Source organism: Hyaena hyaena, unplaced genomic scaffold, assembly GCF_003009895.1.
Source record: "Hyaena hyaena isolate Hyena2069 unplaced genomic scaffold, ASM300989v1 scaffold_533, whole genome shotgun sequence".
NCBI classification, from domain to species: Eukaryota; Metazoa; Chordata; class Mammalia; order Carnivora; family Hyaenidae; genus Hyaena; species Hyaena hyaena.
The window spans coordinates 201,250-222,601 of NW_024081161.1; the positions used below are offsets into that span (position 1 = coordinate 201,250).

Below are 21,352 nucleotides of genomic sequence, written 5' to 3' on the forward strand. Positions count from 1 at the left end.
ACTCAGGTAAGGTCAGCCTGACTAAATTGGAGGATATGTGAACAATGGGAAAATAGGATTGGCCAGGTAAAAGAGGATAACATGGAAGACATTAAAATCTAGGTAGAAATGTTTACCTTTTAAGGCAGGCCAGAATTTTGGCCAGTAGAGATTTCAGTAGGATATTATGATACAGTAGTTTAAGAAAGATTGATATGGTATATGGGCCTTGAAGAAAGTGTGAGACAACTTTGTTCTAGTGGTATATAGGCATTTTGTGTGTCTTTTCTCATTTAATCATCATAACTCAAGTGAAAGAAACTAAAGTTTAGAAAGTTTAAATTGCTTACCTAAAGGTCTTATGTCCATTAAGTGATTCAAGCCAGGAAATCTGATTCTAGAAGGTCAGGGTGGGAGAGACTCTTTAGTCAGGGAGCTTTTCTTGCATTCACCCAAGTATGAGGCAATCAGGAATTTGCTCAGTAACAGTGGGAATGGAAAAGAAGAGATGGGGGGCACCTGGGTGGCTCAGTCAGTTAAGCAGCCGACTTCAGCTCAGGCCATGTTCACGAGTTCGAGCCCCATGTTGGGCTCTGTGCTAACCACTCAGAGCCTGGAGCCTGCTTCGGATTCTGTCTCCCTCTTTCTCTGCCCCGCCCCTGCTCATGCTGTGTGTCTCTCTGTCTCTCAAAAATAAATAAACATTTAAAAAAAAGTCTGTATTTTAAAAAAGGAAAGAAAAGAGCTGGAGCTGGAAGAGAGATTGCTGAAGAACTCTGTTGACTGTATATAGAGAACCAAAGAGAGAAGAAACCTAAGAAGACCTGTTGATTTTTTACTCCTGGGTAACTAATGGAGATTACTGTGCTCTATAGTGGTTGTTGTTGGAGATGGAGGCAGACAGGAGAGACTCAAGAGGTGTATGAGGTGATATCTGACTTGGGAATGTCAGGCTTTAAATGTCATTAAGCATTTAAGTAGTAGGTAAAGTTCAGGAAGATTTCGGGATTTGGGAGTCTTCAGCACGTTAGATAGTTGAAGCATAAGAATGACGACATCACCTAAAAGAGCAGCTCATGAAAGAAGCACAAAAGACTGAGAAAGATGCTGCATTTGTCATGCAGGTTCAGAAAGAGGAAGGATTATCAAACAGCTGAGAACTACATGGATGTTCCTGTTCTCTGTATTCACATTTGACCTCTATCAGAATTAGGGTTTGCTTGTTTCTACTTAAAGTGGAATATACGTAAATGAATTTCACAGAATGTATCAAGTTTTTCCAAGTAGCATTTTGTCTGGTTTCTCAAACAGAATTTGTTAGTTTATTTCTATGGCCCAATTTCAGTTTATCCTTTGATGAATATTCTAAAGAGCAGTTTTTGGTTTATATTTATATTACTGATTTGATCTTTCTGTGAATTTACATTTAAAAACTAATGGCTAGGATAGGACAACAAAAGCACAGACAAAAAGAGAAAATAGATAAATTTGCTTAACGGAAGATCATGGGGGAGGAAAAGGGGAAAAATAGTTGGGGAGGGAGGCAAACCATGAGAGACTCTTGAATACTGAGAACACACTGAGGGCTGATGGGGGAGGGAAGGAGGGTGATGGGCATGGAGGAGGGCACTCATTGGGATGAGCACTGGGTGTTATATGGAATCCAACTTGACAATAAACTATGAAAGAAAAAAAAAGAAAATAGATAAATTTGACTTTATCAAAATTAAAAACGTGCATCAAAGGAACCATCCATTGAGAGAGTGAAAAGGCAACCTACAAAATGGGGAGAACTACTTGCAAATCATGTATCTGCTAAGGGGGATTAATATGTAGAATATATAATGATCTGCAACTCATCAACAAAAAAACAACCTGTATCAAAAATGGTCAGTAAGCACATGAAGCTCAGCATCATTACTCATGAGGGAAATGCAAATCAAACTACAATGAGATACCACGTATCCACTGGGGTGGCTGTTATCAAAAAAACTAGAAAATAACAAGTATTGGTGAGGTTGTGGAAAAAATGGAATTCTGTGCACTGTTGGTGGGGACATAAAATGGCATAGCAACTGGGAGAAACAATTCGGTGGTTTCTCAAGAAATTAAACAAAGAATTACCATATGGTGTACAATTGTGCTTCTAGGTATATACCCAAAAGAATTGAGAGGAGGGACTCAAATAGATTCTTGTACACCAGTGTTCATAGCAGCATTATTTATAATAACCAAAAGGTGTAAATAACGTAATGTTCACCTACAAATGAATGGATAAACAAATGTGGTGTGTGGATATATATGTAATGGAATATCATTCAGTCTTAAAAGGGAATGAAATTCTGACACATGCTACAATATGGATGAACCTTAAACACATTATGCCAAGTGAAATAAGCTAGACACAAAATGCCTCATACTGCTTGATTCTTTTATATGAGGTACCTAGAATAGACAAATTCACAGTAACAGAAAATAGAAAAAAGGTTACTGGAGATTAGGGGGAGGGGAGAATGAAGAGTCATTTTTTAATGGGCACAGAGTTTCTGTTTGGGACAATGAAAAATTTCTGGAAATGGATATCAGTGATGATTGCATAATATTGTGAATGTACTTAATGCCTCAGAACTCTACACTGAAAAGTTATTAACATGTTACATTTTATATATATTTATCACAATTTTAACAAGAAAAAAGCTAATGGCCTTTGTACAAAGCTTTGTAAACATTATGGCTGTAAGAATAGTGCCAACGTGTTCTGTCATTAATGTGCTCTCTGGTATTTTTTTGTCATCATATTCTTTGTTTTGCATGTGTTGATAATTTACCCATCTTAATCTTTATTTTAAAAATAGCTAGAAGCCTTTTATGTCATCAAATAGAAATTCTGTTGCTTGACTTGAATTAGCTAAAACTTCATTTTGGATAACTTTGGTTTTTATGATAACATTTGTATATGTGTCTTTATATTAAGATTAGTTATATTAGTATTTTCATTATTGAAAGCAATATTAATATTACATTTTATTAATTTATATTAATAAATGTATTTAATATTCAATATATTGGATATATTAATATTACATTAAGTTAATATATTTAATTATAAAATATATGAGTGACATTAAGGGGGGATGGGCGAAATGGGTGAAGGGGAGTGGGAGCTACAGGATTTCAGTTACGGAATGAGTAAGTCATGGAGATGAAAGATGTAGCATAGAGAATATAGCCAGTAGTAGTCTGAGAGTGTTGTATGGTGACAGATGGCAGCCATAGATAGAGATGTTGGATCACTATTTTGTACATTTGAAACTAATGTAACATTGTGTGTCAAGAATCCTTCAATTAAAACAGTATAATATGCTTGTCATATTGTGAAGAATTAATAGAAATCTAGCTGTCTTGGAAAAGTCTTCCTTCATTGCAGTATTTTGCTTGCAGGATGAAGATGAGCTGGACTCCCACACCATGGTGAAGACTAGTTCAGAAAGTGTGGGCACGATGAAGGCCACAAGCACGATGAGTGAAGGGGCCCAGACCATGATTGAACATAACAGCACCATGTTAGAATCTGACCTGGGGACCATGGTTATAAACAGTGAAGATGAAGAAGAAGAAGATGGAACTATGAAAAGTATGTGGCCTTTTTCCCCATTGAATATTAATTTTCTATCTTAAAAGTACACTTCTATTGAAACTAGAATAGGTTTTGTCTTTTTATAGCCAGTTGAGGAAAATTTTATTTCCGGGCATTATTAAGGAGAGTATGGCATAAATAATGTTTTTAAAAATTTAATATAGCAGAAAGCAGCACATCTTTAACTTATGGTTATGGAACTTTTTCTTTTAAGAGATACTAACCCATAACTTAATTTAATTTGTAAAGTATTTTTTTTTTATTTTTTTTAATGTTTATTCATTTTTGATAGAGACAGCATATGAGCAGGGGAGGGGCAGAGAGAGAGGGAGACACAGAATCCGAAACAGGCTCCAGGCTCTGCGCTGTAAGCACAGAGCCCGACGCAGGGCTTGAACCCACAAACTGTGAGATCATGACCTGAGCTGAAGTCAGACGCTCAACCAACTGAGCCACCCAGGCGCCCCTATAAAGTATTTTAGAGATAAAAAGATAGGATTCCTAACATTTACCTTCTCGATAAAAAAGCGAACATAAAATTCTGTTCCAGTAAATACAACATAATATTATTTCATGTTGTCTAAATTATCAGTTAAGCCACAGAGGACAGGGGGTCCAAGTTAAGAGAAGAAATAAGGGCTTGATTCGGAAAAGAAGAAACACTGGAAAGAAGGATCAAGAGACGGACATATTCATGCAGAAAATTCAGTTCGGTGCCTATTTACTCCTGCTTGTCATGTGTGAGGCACAGTGCCAGGCCTGCTGCAGGGGCTAAAATGACGATTAAGACATTCTCTCTGATCTCCGTTGCTTACAGAGTGATGAAGATAGAGATACTTTTTCAGACTAGCACTTCTTTTTGTGTCTAAGATTCTTTTTGTGCCTTTTGAGATTGCAGTTAACAGGGTAGGCCATTGTGATTTCACAGTTCTAGGCAAAAGCAGAATAATTACCTCTTGATCCCAAAACTGACCGATCTCTTCCCCCTCCTACCCTGGTCATATGTGATCAGTGTCAAAATCTCAGCACTACTGTTTGCCACTACACAGTGCTGCTTCTGAATGGCACAAAAGCAGTGATACATGATTTCTTGCATCATGGAGCCTAGAAAGTTATAAATATTCAAGTGACTTGCTGCTATTATAAAATGGAAATAGGCAGCAGTTTTCTCTGTGACATGTCTGTTTTCTTTTTTGCTACTCCCCCTGTGAGGCTGTTTGGTAAGTCTTACCTCATGGCTTCAAGCCATTTCTTCACTGCCCTTGCTTTCTTCACATTTCCTAGTACATGCAGCACATGATGGTTGTATTCTTTGAAAGGGAGGGTCGTGAAGCACAGGACGCAAGCAGATTGCCATATAGTTAATCCTGGGTGGGAACTGGGAAAGGGATATGACTTCTTTTTTAAATCTCCCACAACTGGTGAGTCTCCTGAGCCTTAGCCCTGGAAAGCAGCCTAAAAATTGTATTCGTGGCTAGGCTTCTGACTGCGGGAGGCCTTCTGCATCCATGACATGTTTGCACAACTACGTCAGATGGCCTTGTAGCCTCCAAAGCCAGCTAGTGATAGGGTACAAGGTAAGTGCCTTGCAGATTGAAAAGACCCTACTGTAAGACAGTTTACAGCATATTACCCATCAGCATGTAGCCTCACTTTTCCACAGCTGATAAAATTTCTTTTACTAAAACTGTATAATCCTTAGCAGACCAGTTGGATGATCATTGAGCTCTTTGCTATATCTTCTGGAGAGCTACTGAGCTCCCTACAAAACTACATAAACAACTTCTATGCAGTCACATAGTTGAATATCCATCTATAAGCAGTGGTTATTAAAAATGAGTTTTTATAGCGTCTAATTCATGTTGGGTTATATTTCAAGGAAGGGCTATGTGATGAAAATTTATCAGATGGCATACATTAAATTACAGTGCAGATTTCCACATATTTTTTTGTAGTGGCTTTTCGCTTTGACAGCCACAGAAACCACTCGTATATGTTATAATTTTATGTCCTAAGTATCATATTGTTTGGCCATAGAGATTTTACAGAAAGCTCATTTTTAAGTTGAGCAGATAGCGGCTTATATACTTGCAGTTGTTTATGTGCTTTAGCAAATCTTAAATCCCATGAGCCAACTTCCCATATAATTTAAGTTTCTGCAATTTAGACATCATTCTAGAATGTGGGACTTATGTGTTCCCAAAGGTCTAATCAACTGATGTTAGTGTAACCCTCAGAGTTTGTCATCCTGTAGCATAGCAATAAAGAATATAAAAAAGTTATTGATGTAGAACTTAGTTTTCCAGAAACCACATAATTAGTTTTGGGGTGTTTTTTTTTTCTGTTTGTGATCTAAATCTTCTTTATTTTTATTTTTTTTTTAATTTTTTTAATGTTTTATTTATTTCTGAGAGAGAGAGAGACAGCGTGAGCAGGGGAGGGTCAGAGGGAGAGGGAGACACAGAATCTGAAGCAGGCTCCAGGCTGTGAGCTAGCTGTCAGCACAAAGCCCAAGCGGGGCTTGAACCCACGAACCATGAGATCATGACCTGAGCTGAAGTCAGACTCTCAACTGACTGAGCCACCCAGGTGCCCCTGATCTAAATCTTCTTTAAAACATCTTAGATTAGTTGGTTTGAGCTCTCAGGTTATGTCATGTCAAAGCCCCATTTGCTAATGTGTCCTCAGCATTTTTGTTCCCCAAACAGATTATAGCAATATATTATTTTTAATTTTCTAAGATCTCTAGAATGTTATATTGTGTGCTGAAGATCCAGATTTCCTTAATCTTTTCCGTTGGAGTTTCAAACGAGTTATCTTATTATTGTCAGTGTAAATTATGTTTGTATGCTCTTTTATACCTTTATTCATGAAGCAGAAGTTACGGACTTATTTTCCTTACTTCTGAAAGATGTGGTGGTACGACTAAAGGAAGCAAAACTATTAAAAGAGCTTTTGAAAGGAAGTAGAGAAAGGTGACAAAAAATATTTAAAATTTGATCTGTTTTTAAAATAGGCATGGAGCACCTGGGTCGCTCAGTTGGTTAAGTGTTAGACTCTTGATTTAGGCTCAGGTCATGATCTCACGGTTCATGGGTTCGAGCCCCACGTTGAGCTCTGCGTTAACACTGCAGAGTCTGCTTGGGATTCTCCCTCTCCCTCTCTCTGCCCCTCCCCTCCTGGCTCTCTCTGTCTATCTCAAAATAATGCATAAACTTTAAAAAAAATAATAAAATAGGCGTAAGGGGGTGTTCCCAGAAGAGTCTCCAAACCTGTTTTCAGCGATGATGGCATTGCTCTCACCCTCCCTCTCCCATTGCCCCCACTCATATCTCCCTGGGGCCTCCCCCAAACCGATAGGATGTCCAGGCTTCAGGTTGGCAACCGGGGTCTTTCACAATCTGGCACCAGCCAGTGTTTACACCTGGGGCTCTCCTTCTTTATATATTGTACTTTATCCAATTGGATTTATGAATGTTTGACAGTAGGTATAAAGCAGGTTGGTTGTCATTAAGGAAATAAACGTTTGGAACTTTCCATCCTGAAGGAGTAGATTAGGACCAGGTCAAGAATCCACTGCCATCAAATTTATGAGATACTAGAGATTATTGCTTTGTGAGTGATGCTGGGAGAGTGATGGTTTCAGGAAAGAGAAGACTGAGGTCTTTTACCATGTTCAGCTTAGATCTATACAGCTCAGTTTCTGTGGTAGAACTTTCTGGTCTTACAGAGCTGGGGCTAGATTGGTAGCTCTAGTTGCCCAGAGAGGAAACTCTCTCTGTAGGTATCTGAGGAAGAGCCACATTTTCCAGTCAGTTTAGAGATTATATTTTATGGCTTTAGCTACTCTCTTATTCATATCCTTAACTTCTTTGCCCTATTCTCTTTCTCTTCTGCCCCTCCTGACAAAATGTGACCATGGATCAGTCTCTTTGTCCGTATTCTGTGCATCTTCACCATGGCTGCCGAGTGCTGATGGAAGCAGTCTCAGATCTATATAGATGGATCACAAGTTCAGGATCTTCAGAACTTTCCTGTAGCCCTGTGTTTCTCTGCCTCAGCTCTTTCTCCTGCAAAGTGGCTATTTTAGACCTTCACTAAGTCCCTTCCTGCCACCTCTCCTCTCAGTTTCAATAGGTGACCTTGCTTTCTGCTTCATAGAAAAACAAAATTATGCATTATCATGTGAGAACGTAGAGAAGCTATATAGATGCTTTAAACAGAAACTTTGGGATAAGATAAAGAGTCATCCTTAACTTCTCTCTCTTCCCCACCCCTCCCTGAATTAACATCATCTCAAGTTCTGCCTCCTGAATATCTCTGCCCTCTTCCCACCATCTCTGTTTGCATTTCTCTAGTGTCGATCCTCATAGTCTCTCACGTGAAAGCCTTTCTAGTTGATCCCCTGCCTCCATCCTTAGCCTTACCCTCCTCACAGATCCAGCATCTCTCTCTTCTGCTGTGACTCTCCAGCAACTCCCCATTGCTCTCAGTTTAAAGCCCAACATGGATTAAAGGGCAGCAGATACTCTGGTGTCTGCTCAGCTTTCTGTTTCGTGGCTCATTATTCCCTGTCCAGCCTTCTTCCAGCTTCTGAGCTTTTAAAATGCTCTTTCATGCCGTTGGCCTTTTGCACTGCACAGTCCCTCTGTTTGGACGGCTGCTTCCTTGGCTAATTCGTATTCATTCTCTCAGGCCCAGTCAAGGGCCTGCTTCCCTTACTGACCCCGCATGGAGATGGTGCCCTCCCTCAGGCTGCCAGCTCACTTCATGCTGTTACTCTGAATAGCATTTGTCACACTGTGTTGTAATTTCTTGTTTCTGTGTGATTATCTCTTTACTCCACTGTATTCCCAGTGCTTCATGCAGTATCCAGCACAATAGTAAAAATTCACTAAATTGTTCCTGACCAAATGATGTGGTGTAGTGAAAAGACCATAGGATTTAAAGTCAGACCATGTTTAATTGTGTTCATCTTTTCTGAGCTTCAGTGATGTATATTTGTTTCTCTGTTTTTTTGTCTGTATGTGTTTGTGAGGGCGGATTAACGTAGGTAAATACATCGAGCACCTAGCAGAATAGGTCATCAATAAGAAATAATCTCCATCTGATCCTCTGTCACTTTGGCCTCGCAGCAGCTTGGGAAACTGGAGCCCTGCTTCCTGCACAGTGAGGGAGGCCTGGGCTTCCTGGGCCATTGGGCAGCTGTGTCTTTTTCCTTCCCAGGGCAAACCCTTGCTCCCACCCTCCTCTCCTTCCTCCAAGACTTCGCTCCATTTCTAGTTATTCAGTAAGACAGCCAAAGGGGGTGCTGTAGGGAATAATGACCCCCCAAATGAACAGGGTAGCACAGACATAAATGTGAACAATTTGAATGGCAAGAGGAGGAGGAGGGAAGGGATCACTCAGCTGATGGGCTGATCTGCCAAGGAGAGGTATGATCGATAATGTGTGTGGAGATACCTTGCAAGTGAGAGAACTGTATCCCACTGTTTGTGAAATTTGACGTCTCTTTGACAAAAATGGGAACTGCATGAAAGCGTCGCAGGAAACATGAAAGAGTACATTTAAATTTTATTATTTTTTATTTTCAGAAAAGAGAAAAAAGGGTGAATTTCTCAAATTACAGCCGTCATTACTGGAGGGTCTGGCATGGGCCACCATTGTGCTCATGACTTTGCATACGTGATCTTACTGGCCCTTCACAAGGACCCTGTAGAGTAGCATTGTTGCTGCCATTTGCCCCTAAGGAAACTGACACTTGGGAATGTGAAGTGACTTGTCCAAGGTCTTACAGCAAGTAAGCGGTGGAACCAAAATACAGACACAGGTTTGGCCCCCAGATCAATGTCACTACTCCGGGGCTGGTGAGCTTGACATCCCTTTCGGGCAGGAGTCTAGAACATCTATAAATCCTTTAGGAAAGGAGGCCTAGCTTATTATAACTTTGCATAGTTTGCTGGGAACAGATCATGCCAAAATAATAGAATTTCCTTTTTTTGACAGCATTGTTAAGCTTATATGTTAGAGGCAATTGTGGGTTTGGATATTGTGTTTTAGGATTTTGGGAAAGTATTCGACAAGGTCTCTGATGCTGTCCTTGTAGACATGATGTAGTATGAACTAGCTGATAGTTCTGTTATGAGGGCTGAATGGTTATACCTAAGTGGGCTTGTATCGGTCAGGGTTAGTTGGAGGAAACAGAAACTGCTCTGGTATTTTAATCATAAAGAGATTTACGTCAGAGATGTGACTATTAGCAAAATCGGCAGAAAGGTTGGAAAAGAAAGCTGTATAGACTAGGCCTCCAGGAATGACTCTAAATCACACAAGTGACCCTGCCACAGTCAGGAAGGCAGTGAATCCAGTGGCTGCCATTGGCTTCTGGAGTTCAGTGACACAGATTGAGCTCAATCCCTGCTGCTCTTCAGGGATTAGAATGCTACCAGGGCTACTGTAGCCTGTGAGGCTGTTGACTGGATGCTGGCATGCTGCTCGCATCTTCACATCTTCAGCACTGTGCTTGTCAAAGGCTTGTGCCTTCTGCCTCCCTTCTTTTCCAGCCATGAAAAAGTGCACGTATCCAGGCAAGGGGTTCTAGGAAATGCAGTGTTTAGCTTTCCCCCCTATACAGTAAGGCGGCTTACCAGAGGCAACGGCAGTGGTTGCTAAATTTCACTCAGCCATAGTGTTAAATCTTAAATTGTCAAGGAGATTTCTCATTGTATGCTGTAGGGCCTAGGCCTCAGCCCTGGCTAAGCTTCACATTTTTTACAGAATCTTGGATGAAGCTATAGACTGAAAATCTGTTAGAATTGCGAACGACGGGAAGTAGAGCAAAATAAAAATAATATTCTAGACACGATTAGGATCTTAAGAGATCTCCACACACTGCAGCAGCGGGCTTGATTTACAAGACAAACCCTGCTCCTGGGTCCACATAACTAATCGCGGAAGCGTGTATCATAGTACCAGCCTCAGAGATACTGGTTCTGCAGCCCAGAGTAGGGCCTGGGCATCTCTTTAAAAAATAAATCAATCAATCAAAACAATAAAAACTGTGCACGTACTTCTGAGGTGCAGCTAGGGCTAGTAACCACTTTTTAGAACAAGAAAATAAGCAGCTTCACTCTGTTGTCAGTGCCTAGAACTTACCTGGAGTATATAGGAGGGGTGGAGACACAGTGGAGCGTATTCAGTAGAGAGTGAGCCAGATGGTACAGTTAGTGGAGGCCATGTTGTAGTGAGAATGGGTGGAGAAATAACTGGTCATTTTAGGTTTCATATTTTTTTTTATTAACCTTCATAACCTGTTTATCATTGATGAAATATTGGGTTAAGTAATTGTAATCGAGTATATATTTTTTAAATGTTTTCTTTTCATACATTTATAATATAGTGATTTAAAAAATAGTTCTCAGTCTTATTTCATTTTGGACAGCACATTTATCTATTTTATTAATAATTAATTAATTTCACTTAATTACTAAGAGAAAACCAATTCAGTTCTGCTTTAGATTTTTAGGAGTATATCCTAGAAATAGATACTAGATTGATTTTTTTTAATTGGAGTAAATAGTGTTTATTTTCAGGCATTTTTATCTGCATATAAACCTACATAGCCCTTGCTAACATTTTACAAGACCAGTGCTCTAGCCACTGAGGTATAGGGCCTCGCGCCCTTGCTAACGTTTTAAACTAGTATCATTAACTTGTTCCCCAGCAAATTCTTAGGTAGATGATACTAGATCGATTTTAAAAGAGTTTAGGAGAGACACCAAGAAGGGGAGACTGACCCCTGAGTATTCCTGCTCCCTCATTCCTCTAATGTCCCTGAACAGAATTGTAAGGGAGAGACCATTTGCTCTGAGTAACAGCCTCCCTGGCCCGTTCTTTGCTAAGTAACATCTTCTCCCTCAGCTCTCATTCAGTTCCGTTCCTTCTCTCTTTCTCCCCAAACCTGTTTTAGGAAAGTATCAAATATGTAGATAATAAAATGCTTCATAATGTTTTATGTTCATGAGTCTTTTCCCCCCAAAATTGCAGAGCCTTGAGCCAAAGGAGTGAATCACTAAGGATGGAACTTGAGATGCCAAGAAACAGTTAACCAGGGTAGCAGAGTGTGTAGGGGAAATCCCTTTCCCACCTCAGAGAACTCACCATTCTTTCCTGAAAAACTGTTGTATGCATCTTTAACTGGTAATAATTGATCTTGCCCATGACATAGCAATAAAAGTGGCAACAGTAAACTACAGCTCGCACCTGCAGCTGGGTGCACATACCATAGTGATATGGGCAGTTAGCAGCCCTTGATTTCCCTTTATGGAAATACAAAATGTCCAGCAGATGTGTGGCTACGGTGGTTTGGAGTTACCTGTGGGTACTGAATATGGTCTGCTCTCTGTGTGCTCTTGGTCCATGGGATGTCAATGATGTGTGACCAGCTTGGGGCTGTTAGTGTAGGTATTTTGGTCATAGGATTCCTCTTCTACTAGCAAAAGCACAGACAAGCATGTAAATAGGAGTCTTCCTTGCACAAACAAAAATCTTTCTTGTAAAGGCCTCTGAAGAAAGGTTTCCATAGACACACAGTGGCCATTACAGTGCTCATTACTCACACAGGAAATCATCCCTTTTATTTAACTAAAATCCTTGGGCTCCAATTTGTCTGTTTTCCTTCATTCTGCCCTCAATGGAGATGGAAAACAGCTGGTCACTATTTTCTGTGGAGGAGCCAGCCCTTCTTGTATACTTGGATACTTATGAAATTGTATCCTCAGACTTTTTCTGGCTGAACAATTTCAGTCCCTTTAACCTTTGTGCAGGTATTATTTTCTAAGCTTTTAATCTTTTTTATGAATAGCCTCTGGATCTTCTCCATGTTGTCTGTATCCTCCTTTGTTTTAAAATAGTCCGATGAAGTTAAGAAAAAGCTGATGTCAGTAGCTTCTGTACTAACATCCTGGTTTTTATGTATATCCACCGTACTCTTGGCAGCAAATTAAAGGACAGATTTCCAAGATCATTAATCAGGTGGAACACCCACATCTTAAAATATTTTTAGAAGAACAAATTAGGTAATATTCATAAATTCCTTTGATGTCAAAATATCTTAGGCTAAAGTTGTGATTAATTGTTATTTCATTCCCTACACTTAAGTGTCTTTGTCATAATCATGTTAAGAAATTAAAAATTAAACAAATTACATTTTGTAAAGTATTTTTGAAATCCTTTATATTATTTAAATTATCAGGAAGGCATTTCACCTGCTTAGAAGACATGTGCAAATTAAGAAAGTTAATGACTAATTATGAGAGAACTGGCATCTTTGCTAAAGGTATTATATTCACACAGTTTAGTTTCCTTGTACATGCTCTGGGGAATGTATGAAGGGGAAGCAAAACAATTTTTTTTAAACTTTCAATTGCACAAAGGGATTAAGTGGTGATTATTTTATTCTTTATTGCTCAAAAATTTTTAGTTCCACAGCAGGTAGTTGAAGGAATTGGGACCAGAATTGAGGAACCAGGTAATTTGGAACATTAAGTTTATTAATAAAATAAATAAATAAATAAATAAATATAAGCTAGGGTCAGAATTTAGCTGTAGCTGGAGAAATTGATGTCCATTTATTGTGATTGCTCTTTCTATGTTTAAAAAAAAGTATTTGCCATAGCAACCGCAGTCACATAAGACAGAACTTAACTGCCTCGAGATTTTCTGCCACACTCTTCTGTTGAAGGGCCTACTATCCTCTTTAAAACAATAAATTTTAAGTCAGAGACATCACCCTCCCTGTCCCACACTTCTGTGCGCGTGCATCTCCTTGGAGACCCCATGGCACGCCCTGGGCATGTGTTTGACATTGTGTGATTACACATTCCTAGGCAATTACAGCTGCCCCCCCTTCATAACTTTTTAAAACAATCCTCACCTAGTTTTGTCCTTAGAAATTTTTAAAAAGTTGTTTGTACCATGTTCTTTATGTATAACAAAGATATATTCCAAATGTTAATACATTCAGGATTAAATGTTTTAAATTAAACAATGGAAAATATTTGGAACTGTAAGCACATAATTTGAATAAAAAATTATGTGTCAGCAGATCTTGTTATATAAAGTTATCTGAAAAGAAAAATCCAGTCGAATAGACTTCCATCCTTTATGTAAGTTGATTTTTGGACTGTTGTTAATGCTCTGTGAGAATGTTTCTTTCTAATTTAGGGATGGGTTATTTTTCCAGATTGTGAGTGTGGAGCCCAACAGGCATTTTACCATGGGTATTTAGGCCAGCCTGTAAAAGACACTTAAAAGGATGATGTATCTAAAATGCAATGAAAATTAAATCACTATGTGTAATAGTAGATTTCAGGTTTCAAATCGGGGTATTCCTCCAGTAAAACTGGAGATTGTTGCTCTTACCTCTTCCTACACCCTCTAGTTGGGAATAGAAATGTATCAGTTAGGGACTGAGTTTGGCCCTGTGTACCAGAAAACGCAAATAATAGTGGTTTTAACAAAGTAGGATTAATTTCTCATTCATCACGAGATCAGAAGCAGAGCGTCCTGTGTCAGTGGAGTGATTTCATGCTGTCATTAGTGACCCTTTCTGTGACACCGTCTTTGAGGTATTACTCTTCCCTTGTCCTGATGCTTAAGGAACAACTGCTAGATCTTCAGCCATCAAGTCTGCATTCCAGACAGGAAGAAAGAACAAGAAGAAACGGGGGGGGGGGGGCGGGGGGGGTAGTACCTGTATCAAGAAAACAGAACTTTCCTAGAAACCCTCATGTTTTGTGTCGTTGGCCAGAATTGTGTTACATGGCCATTCCTCTCCACAAGAGAGACACCTTGGCACCTCAAGGAAGGGAGGATCTGTTGATATTAGGGTAGGCAAATATTTCACTTGAAGACACGGAACACTATTGCTTGCACATGTGACTTGGGATAGAAGTTCCCGATTAGGATAGGGTTAGGACCAGCACAGCATTGTTGGGATGTAAACATAGATTCCCAGAATGAAATTTCTTAGTCATTTTCATTTTTCTCTTAGTCAGCTCCCAGGATTGGTCTGTCTCTTCCCTTTCTGTTGCCACTACTTATTTCTGCTTTTACTGTTCTGACTCACCGCAAACAAGAATGCTGTCTGGCTTTATCCTTCTTCCTTACTCCCTGTGTCTCTAAAAGAAGTGCCTACCCAGCCCACATTACTTTCTGTTGTGAAGGTTGTTATAAAAGATTAAAGTTTTCCCTCCTTTATTCTCTGTATTGGAAAAGAAACTTTTTAAAAATTATTCTTTTATTGAAATCTTCCATCTTTTTTTTTATTTTGAGGGAGAAAGAGTGGGACGGTGGGGGTTGGGGGGGCTCCCTGCTTGGAGCCCTATGCCAGGCTCAGTCTCAAAACTGTGAGACCATGACCTGAGCTGAAATCAAGAGGCAGGTGCTTTAACCAACGGAGCCACCCAGGCGCCCTAGAAAGGCAACTTTTAAGATTTTATTTTTCTCCTCTCCTTTCCTGTGCACGATGTTGCTGTTAAAATGTAGGTATTACTAGAATAACTGCTCTCTAAATATTAGTTTCCAATAAGAAAACATTAATCTTCTATTTTACTGAGATACAAAGCTCTGAATTAAGAGTCACTGGTGTATCACAAGATCCTGACAGTTTCAGTGCAACACCAGGACATTGGTGAAGATTCTGGGATGAAGACTTTCGTATCTCCTAGTTGAGGAGAAAACAAGAAAGACTAACTAGAGTCGCTGTGGTGAAGCCAGTACTGACTAGTGCTAAGAGCACTGTGAGCCTGGCTGGTGTGGGAAGCGCGAGGGGCGGTGGTCAGGGAGTGCTGTTGGCTTCAGTGGATTAATGATGTCACGTTTTTGTTTTGTTTTGTTTCCCCAAAGTACTTACATATACAAAATTCATTTTTTAAAGAGTGCTCTTTAGAAATTTGCTGCAGTGAAAATCTCTGTTTGTCAAATGCAGTTAGTAATTGTGACCGTCATGGTTTCTTAATTTTTCAGGAATTAGTTCCCAACGAAGCCATTTTTACTCTTTCTGATTCTGATTTTATTATATAAATATTGATAACCCTTTCTCATACCAAGTGTCAAATGTTTGAGATCTCTATGTGTGTAAGCCATCTTAAGACTAGCTGGTTAAAATAACAACTTACAGCACAAATAACCAATGCTATTTCAAAATTATTCTTCTCCTAAGAAAAGAATATTAAGCAAAGAAAGTTTTCATTTGAGAGATTATCTCAATCCCCTTCATCATTTGACTTACTCAGTTATTTTATAGAAAATTCATTGAGCTACACTTGTAATATTTTATTATTTATTCTCATAAAAAAGAAAGAGGTGGAGAATAATCGAGGTTAAATTCCTGGATTTATTTTGTAATAAAAGTTTGCCATGGGAACCAAATTGTAATTTTGAAGATAAAGATGTTTTGTAATAATGAGGCCCAGAGGCAAATCAAGGGTTCTTAAAATCTGTTGAAAATGTTATTGGAATGTATGTGTCCCATTCAAATGTTGGTAATTTAACCTTGTCAGATTAAACAATTTCTTTTTTTTAACAATAGGAGATCTTAGGGAAGAAAATGGATAATAAAATACCATAAACATAAAATCTTTATATTACATTTATTGATTATTGAAATATTGTACCTTTCCCCCTACATTTTGTTCATTTTTAATGTATCAGTGAAGTCTTTCTGGCAGGAAATCTAAAGATAGCTTTGGCTGTTATCTTGATACATTGTTTCTGAGAGGGTCTTTTTTCATGGATTTTGTACATGGGAGATGAGAGTGTTGTAAGTTCTGAAGGCTTACTATGAAAATTGATATTTTATACTATCCTAATTTTGACGGAATGTCTCAGTATCTTTTCAGGCGGTACCATTTGGGTCCCAGATGTCTTGTCACACTTATTTTCAAGACTTCTAAAGCCTGAGCAGTTCTAATTGGATGATGAGTCTGTAGATAAACAGTTTTCCCCCTATTTTTCCACTAACATATGCATATTCTAAATATCAGATTCCTTCTGACTTTCCTTGGACAGATAATTCTAAAAACTGTAGTAGTCACAATAATTTCTCAAATTTATTATTGCCAATACATGGTTGCTAATAATGAAATACTAGCAGCCTCTACTAATTCAAAAATAACGATGTTGAAATGCCACATGCCATCTCATTAGCTCTTCCTCATGCCATCGATGTTGGACATCTGGGTGGATAATAAGAAACACTCATTGATGATCATAGTTATCTTTTTTTTTTTTTAATGTTTTTTATTTATTTCTAGGAGAGAGAGAGAGACAGCATGAGCAGGGGAGGGTCAGAGAGAGAGGGAGTCACAGACTCTGAAAGAGGCTCCAGGCTCTGAGCTGGCAATCAGCACCGAGCCCGACACGGGGCTCGAACCCACGAACCGCGAGATCATGACCTGAGTGAAAGCCGGACACTTAACCGACTAAGCCACCTGGGCGCCCCTGATCATAGTTATCTTATTTGTGAAAGTATTTGGGTTCCTGCATTAGGGAACTTACAGCTTAATGAAAAGATAAACTCAGAAGCACATATAAAAGACATAATTCATAGGCTAAAGATAAAAAATAAGCATTACTTTTACTAATAATTATTCATATTTGTGTACATTGTATCATAATGACTCACTGGATCAGGGATTAGATACAACCATTAAAATACCCGTAAGAAAATGAAAAAGGCCTCTATGTAGGCATTGAAAAGTAAAATTACTTGTAAATAAAGATCTGCAGATGTATAGAGAAAAACTTGGTCAACTTAAGAGAACAATTGCCTTAAAAACATAGTCAGCAGGGTCTTGAGATAGTTGTACATCCATGTTCATTGCAGCATTGTTCACAATAGTCAAAAGTGTTTATTGACAGATGAATGGATAAGTAAAATGTAATTTATTCATACAATGGAATATTATTTACCTTAAAAAGAAAGGGAATTCTGGCACATGCTCATACATGGACGAACCTTCAGGACGTTAAGCTTTAGAAGTAAGCTTTAGCTTCAGAACTGGTAAGTTTGAGACGACTCTAACTCACCTCTGATGGAGTAGTCCAGAAGTAAGCAGTAGGAAAGGCAGATCTAGAACTTAGAAGTGAGCTTTAGAAATAAAAAAATTGGTTTTCTGACTTAAATATGGCAGAACTTTAGAAATAGAACTCAGAAGCAAGACCTAGGCTGGAGAAGTAAGAGTTAGCAGTCACAAATAAGTAGGATAGATGAAACCATGGGACTCCAAGATGAGGTGGAATCAGCCAGAAAGACTGTAAGGCAACAAAGACATGTAAGAGAAACCTGGGTAAGTCCTTACAACTTCTTTAGCTTATAGTGGTGTGCGATGACAATAACAATGGAGGCTTAAATGTTTAAAAATAAATGTGTTTTAAGATTTTACTTCACTTGGCAGACTTCAGTATACTTGAAATGATTTTTAGTAAAATTATGATAAAGATTCTTGCCAAAATTCTCAAATGTTTTCTATAGTCTAAGAATATTGTGGATCTTTGCCTAATCGTTACTTGAATTTTTATGTGGCCTGGATATTTTTGTTTTTTCATTATTTCATTTTACTGTGTTCTTCATTAAATTGACAGTGTTGGCCTTGAATCTGACCAGTGCAAATTTATTATATTGCTCAATAAAAAAAAATCATATTTCAATAAAAACCATACTTCTTTAAATTTAAGAACTTAAGCCCTCTGTGTGTTCTTTGTTTACCTAAGGAAATGCAACTTCACCACAAGTACAAAGACCGTCTTTTATGGACTACTTTGATAAACAGGACTTCAAGAATAAGAGCCATGAAAACTGTAATCAGAACATGCATGAACCCTTCCCTATGTCCAAAAATGTTTTTCCTGATAACTGGAAAGTTCCTCAGGATGGAGACTTTGACTTTGTAAGTACATTTTAATTCTTCCATTTATGTTTTATCCTTCTTCATTTTATCATCACATCGAGAAGCACAGTTTGTATGTGTGTATAAAATTATGACAGGGTATTATTAATATTCAGTATATAGCTATATATGTAGGTGAGGGGATGGTGAAATTATAGTTTACTTATAGATGGGTATTTGCAAAGAAATGTAATAATTGCTTAAAGTTAAATAAGTCAGAGCCCAAAGTTAGAGAAATATTTAGGACTCTTTAAAAACTAAAATGACAGCTGTGTCAAAAAATGTTTTAGGGGCACCTGAGTGCCTCAGTTGGTTGAAAGTCTGACTCTTGATTTTGACTCAGGTCATGGTCTCACAAGTTGTGGGATCAAGCCCTGTGTCAGACTCTGCGCCGACAGCATGGAGCCTGCTTGTGATTCATTCTCTCTCTCCTCTCTCTCTCTCTCTCTCTCTCTCTCTCTCTCTCTCTTCCCCTCTCTCTCCCTCTTCCCCTCCCTCCCTGTAGTTCCCCAGTCTCTCTCAAAATAAATGAACTTAAAAAATTGTTTTTAATAATGCAAATACCAGATATTTCTGACAGTAAATTTCCTTTCCAAAGTAAATAATAACAAAGATATTTATGATATAGACTTTGAGGAATTTGCCTCAACTTTGGTAGTTAATTGAATTAATTTCTACTGGGTGTTAATTCCACTTGGTTTGTCAGAAATAATAGTCCTGTTGTATATCTAGTTAGCATATAAATTTTAGTATAAAATTGCCTTTTTGCTTCTTTGTTATATTTTCTCTTTATTTCTACTGTCCTGCCCCTCGTTATTCAGTCTTTTTAAAGACTGTGTATAATATAGGTAAACAATTCTATGGCAATTATTTCCACATCTTGAGGGATAAAATTCTCAAAATGAGTTCTTTAATGGAGTAGAAGTTTTTATGGAGTAAATTTTTGCCTTAGCATGTTTTAGACAATATCTTGCTTTTGCATATTGTTCTGTAAGATTTTTCCCACATAAAACAACTATAATCCTATATAGTTACAGCAATATATATAAATGCATTTCTTTATAAGTGAATAGAATTTTAGATATATATGTATCTTTATTATTTTTTAAATGATAGTAAGCCATGTTGCTTTGTCAATATGCCCTTAACTGCTCTGGGATTATAAATATTTTTAATGTTAAGTACTTTTGTCCTAAATATTGTGATTGTGTTTTTAAATAATCAGGTACTAAAGTTTCAAAACCAATTCCCAATGTAGTTGGTACAAATTGCTAGCGAATATCAGTGAGGGCGCAAGCTTGCCTGAAAACATTAGTTGTAATATCTATTTACTTCTGTTTTTTCAATTTTGAAGTTAGATATTTGAAAATAAAATCTGTATTTCTGTATTAGTTCTGGGAAGATTTCATTTTAAGCTGTCTACTTTTTAAAAAATCATAAATTATTTGAAATGCTGACATTCAAGCTTTAAATCATTCATGAACATGATGAATTATGTAGAGTATTTAGCATCAAAGAACTTTGTCTTGTCTCAGTTGGAATAAATCTTAATAGCCTCTCAGAAACAGTTTGAAATGAGCTACAAAGTAATGAATAAATTATCATGGTTAAGAAATAGCAAATAAAATGATTTAACTCCATTTCACTTAGTCTTTGCTACCACCCCAAAACTTAACAGCTTAAAATAACAAATATTTTATTCACAATTTTATGGGTAGGCATTTTGACTAGGTTCGGTGGAATGGTTCTTCTGGTCTTACCTGGGGTCTGTCAGTGGCTGTAATCACCTGACAGCTTGACTGGATTTGAATGATCTCTCTAAAATTACCTCACTCTTTAAAACAAAAAAAAAAGGGGGGCCCCTGGATGGCTTAGTCGGTTAAGCGTCCGACTTTCGCTTAGGTCATGATCTCGCAGTTCGTGTGTTCGAGCCCCGCATCGGGCTCAGTGCTGACTGCCAGCTCAGAGCCTGGAGCCTGTTTCAGAGTCTGTGACTCCCTCTCTCTCTGACCCTCCCCTGCTCACGCTGTCTCTCTCTCTCTCTCCTAGATAAATAAAAAACATTTTTTAAAAAAAGTTAATTTTAGAGAGAGAGAGAGAGAGCACACAAGCAAGGAAGTGGCAGAAAGAGATGGAGACCGAGAATCCTAAGCAGGCTCTGTGCTGACAGCAGAGAGCCTGATGTCGGGCTCAAACTCATGAGCTGTGAGATCATGACCTGAGCCGAGTTGGACACTTAACCGACTGAGCCACCAGGCACCCCTAAAATTACTTCACTCGTGTATGTGTGGCAGTGGTGCCCACAGTAGCTTAGGCCTTATGATGCTATCAGGCAAGCCTAGCATTTCTGTGTGGCTGTAGCAGCCTACCAAAAGGGTGGCAGCAGAAGGTATAAGGCCTCTTCAGACCTATGCCTTGAATCTGCACAGTGTCCATTTATAATAGCATCAAAAAGAATGGATACTTAGGAATAATTTTAATTAAAGAAGTGAAAGACTTATACACTGAAAACTACAGGGTTGATTAAAGACACCAGTATAAAGAAAGATATTTCTTGTTCGTGAATAATAAGATTTAATATTGTTAAGATGTCAGTATAGTCCAAAGCAATCTACAAATTCAGTGTAATCTGTACCAAAATCTCAATGACATTTTTTTTTTGCAGAAATACAAAAATCCACCCTAAAATTCATGTGGAATTTCAAAGGACTCAAATAGTCAAAACAGTCTTAAAAAAGAGAAGTTGGAGATCTCATTCTTAACTGATTTCAAAACTCACTACAAA

The 21,352-nt window shown here is 38.2% G+C and overlaps 1 protein-coding gene across 1 annotated transcript in view; it reads left to right on the top strand.

Annotated features, from left to right (window-relative positions):
* Positions 1–21,352, top strand: part of STK3 (serine/threonine kinase 3) — a 267,353-nt gene that overhangs the window by 179,462 nt on the left and 66,539 nt on the right. Inside the window, exons 9-10 of the mRNA XM_039255488.1 lie at positions 3,421–3,613; positions 18,392–18,567. Of these exons, the coding sequence (XP_039111419.1) occupies positions 3,421–3,613; positions 18,392–18,567 (369 nt within the window). The remainder of the gene's footprint in view (positions 1–3,420; positions 3,614–18,391; positions 18,568–21,352) is intronic.